General features: G+C 42.6%; 1 protein-coding gene across 18 annotated transcripts in view; it reads right to left on the bottom strand.

Moving 5' to 3' along the window:
* Window positions 1-2049: 2049 nt before the first annotated feature.
* The window catches only part of LOC144089043 (paraspeckle component 1-like), a 44594-nt gene continuing 43387 nt past the window's right edge, over window positions 2050-3256 (bottom strand). For 17 of the 18 annotated variants that reach the window (XM_077588003.1, XM_077620133.1, XM_077591504.1 and 14 more), the window contains 2 exons: window positions 2471-2607; window positions 2050-2392 (listed from right to left, as the gene is read on the bottom strand). In XM_077588003.1, coding sequence (XP_077444129.1) covers window positions 2225-2392; window positions 2471-2607 — 305 coding nt within the window. In that variant the 3' untranslated portion in view covers window positions 2050-2224. Of the gene's footprint in view, window positions 2393-2470; window positions 2608-3256 lie in introns of those variants that run through there. The other variant, XR_013296897.1, reaches the window with a different exon arrangement.

The following is a 3256-nucleotide window of genomic DNA, read 5'->3' as shown; positions in this document are numbered from 1 at the left end:
TCTTTTCAAGGTCCATTTTTCATCAATTTCCAGGATCATGGCGGAACACCTGTGGCCGGCAGTGAGTTTCAGATTCACGTGTTTCCGACCCTCATTTGTCACGTTTTTCGGAGTTTGCGGAACATAGCAATCATTGTTGGCTTGATATTTGACCAAACATAACATAATTTTAAGTTGTGTGTTTAAATGGATGTGTACGTATGTTTACTCAGCTGCCAAATGTTTTCCTACTCCCTTACCTACGCACTCACAATTCCACCCTAACGAAAAAGAGTTAAGTGGTCGTGTTGACAATCAGCACCTCCAAATCTGAGACAACGGTACTCCGTTGGAAAAAGGTGGCGGACCCTCTTTGGGGGGCGGCCCGGCGGCTGAGTGGTTAGCGCGTCAGCCTCACAGTGGGAGGACCTGGGTTGAAATCCAGGTTCGGACCTTTCTGTGTGGAGTTTACATGTTCTCCCCGGGCCTGCGTTTCTCCGGGTACTCCGGTTTCCTCCCATTCCAAAGAGATGCATGGTAGGCTGATTGGACACTCTAAATTGCCCTTAGGTATGAGGGTGAGCATGAATAGTTGTTTGTCCCCTTGTGTCCTGCGATTGGCTGGCCACCAATGCAGGGTGTCCCCCGCCTCTGGCCCGAAGTCAGCTGGGATAGGCTCCAGCACCCCCCGTGACCCTAGTGAAGATAAAGCAGTTCAGAAAATGAGATGACACCCTTTTTGGGTCAGAGATGAGGCCTGTGACTTCAAGTATCTTGGGGTCTTGGCCACAAGTGAGGGAAGAATGAACCGGGAGATCGACAAGCGGATCATTCCATTGTCTACAGGGTTGCGGACTCTCCATCGGCCTGTTGTGGTGAAGGAGCTGAGTGGAAAGGCAAAGCTCTTTATTTACTACTGACTAGTAAATAAACAGTTTTGCCTAGTAACTAGACTTATTTTATTTAGATTAATAAATATTGTATTGCATACATATTTCATACAAATTGGTATACTTTTATATATTTTTAAAAGCATTTAGGGGATGGTATTAAAGATCTGGAACAAATTATGCTAATTTAATGTAAAATCTGCTTCTATTTCTGGAACCAATTTATTTAAAAGTAGAGGTAGCACTAAAAGGTAAAAGGTAGCACAAAGGAAATGGTCATCGACTTTCGGAGGAATCCTCAACAGACCACTCAGGTGAACATCCAGGGTACAGACATTGAAATCGTGGAGAATTTGAAGTACCTGGCTGTTCACCTCAACAACAAACTAGACTGGTCCACAAACATAGATGCCCCGTACAAAAGGGGCCAGAGCCGCCTCTACCTACTGAGGAGTCTACGGTCCTTTGGAGTGTGCAGGACACTGCTGATGACTTTCTACGACACTGTGGTGGCATCGACAGTGTTTTATGCAGTGGTCTGTTGGGGATGCTGTAGCACGGAGAGGGACAGGAACATGCTGAATAAGCTGGTCAGGAGGGCCAGCTCTGTCCTTTGGACTCTGTGGAATAAGTGGGAGAGCGGAGGATGCTGACCAGGATGATGTCCATCATGGACAGCACCTCCCACCCCCTGCATGAGTCTGTGGAGTCTCTCCGAAGCTCTTTCAGCAATAGACTGCTGCACCCTCATTGCAGGAAGGAGCGCTTCCGCAGATCCTTCCTCCCATCAGCTGTCAGGCTCTTTAACCAAAAAATGGCTGTGTGTTAAGACGTATAAATGTATATGTGTATATATATATACATACATATACATATATATGTATATACATGTATATATTTCAGCAACACGTTTATTTATATATTTATTTATTAACCCACTTATTACCTATCTATTTATGTCTAAAATGCCTTTCCTATTTCTGCATCCTCACCCCCTTGCTACTGTGACAACGAAATTTCCCGAATACGGGATGAATAAAGTTATCCAATCCAATCCAATTTTAATGCCGTGTCAGTAGTATAGCTGGAACATTAGTTGTTGTCACGTTTTCCCTGCCGATATTCAAAGCAAATATTTTATTTATTCTAGCTAGCCTAGAAAATATAAAACAACTTTGGATTACAATCTTAATACAAAATATTTTTTTCTTTATTACAGGGGTATGCATTCTGTACACAAAAAATAAATGAGGTAAGAACATTATTAATGTATGAGGGGAAAATGCATGAAGGCGCAAATCACTGGAGCATAGAGAAGGTTGGGGAGGGCTTTATTTAATGGAGCTGGTTTATGGTCAATAGCGCCGACGCTTGCTATTTGGCCCATCAAACACTCCTTCTATGGGACTACTGCTTTCATATACTGGTGTTGGACCACCTGGAGGTCCCTGCACCGGCTGCTTCGGTGATTCCACCTCTGCTTGACCTGCCAGAGATCCACTCAGCGGGAATCTTTCACCTCTCTATGATAGTACAGAAGGAGTTAATGTGTATGTTCAAGAAACGCAAATCTTCTCCTTCATTCAGTTCAGATACATTACCATGTTTCCATTTTCAGGCATTGACAGTGTGCCCACATTTGCAGCTTCCTCTGGGCTGATGGTGGCACTGCTTCCTCCCATGTTTATCATTTGACTCGGTTTAGTGGTAGTTCCTGCGACGTCTGGCTTAAAAACATCTAAATACAGAGCAACATAGCATGGGTTGTTCATTAGACGAGTCAATTTTAGCTTAACCATTTATATTGCTCTCATTGAACTCTTGACTACTATTGATGGCGCTATACGATTGAACAAATGTTCATTCCCCTCCGAGTCAAAATGGATTGGACATCTAGTGTCGGCAACGACATTGGAAAAACAACCATTCGCAGCCAAGACTCAGAATAAATGAACTGGACATTGTTGGAATTTATCCTTGTCAATGGAAGGCAAGGAGTTAAATACAATGGAATTAAAGAAAGAAATACTTATTTCAAAAGTGAAGCTCTTTACTACCCAATTACAGCTGTAGGGACTGTTACTTCTACATTTTTTTTAGATAATCATCAGAAATGGAGAATGAGAACACAGTAACATATTTTTCGTACTCTAAGTCACACCAACCAAAGCAGCAAAATGAAGGCTGTCAGTGTGAAAATAAAGGCACATATAAGTCACATCTGAGTATAAGTTGCCAAGTCTACTGAAATAATCAGTCATGCTACTACAGGCTGAAGGCTTTGACGAAGAGTGAGTCTCCTAACCTACAGGCAACAATTAGTTTGCAATTAAATAATCATTCTAATACATAAAAAGAAGAAACAAATCAGGCTCCAGGAATGGATG

Source organism: Stigmatopora argus, chromosome 1 (genome assembly GCF_051989625.1).
Source record: "Stigmatopora argus isolate UIUO_Sarg chromosome 1, RoL_Sarg_1.0, whole genome shotgun sequence".
NCBI classification, from domain to species: Eukaryota; Metazoa; Chordata; class Actinopteri; order Syngnathiformes; family Syngnathidae; genus Stigmatopora; species Stigmatopora argus.
Note: the sequence above shows the minus strand (reverse complement) of the source record. Positions and strands in the feature narration are given on the sequence as shown.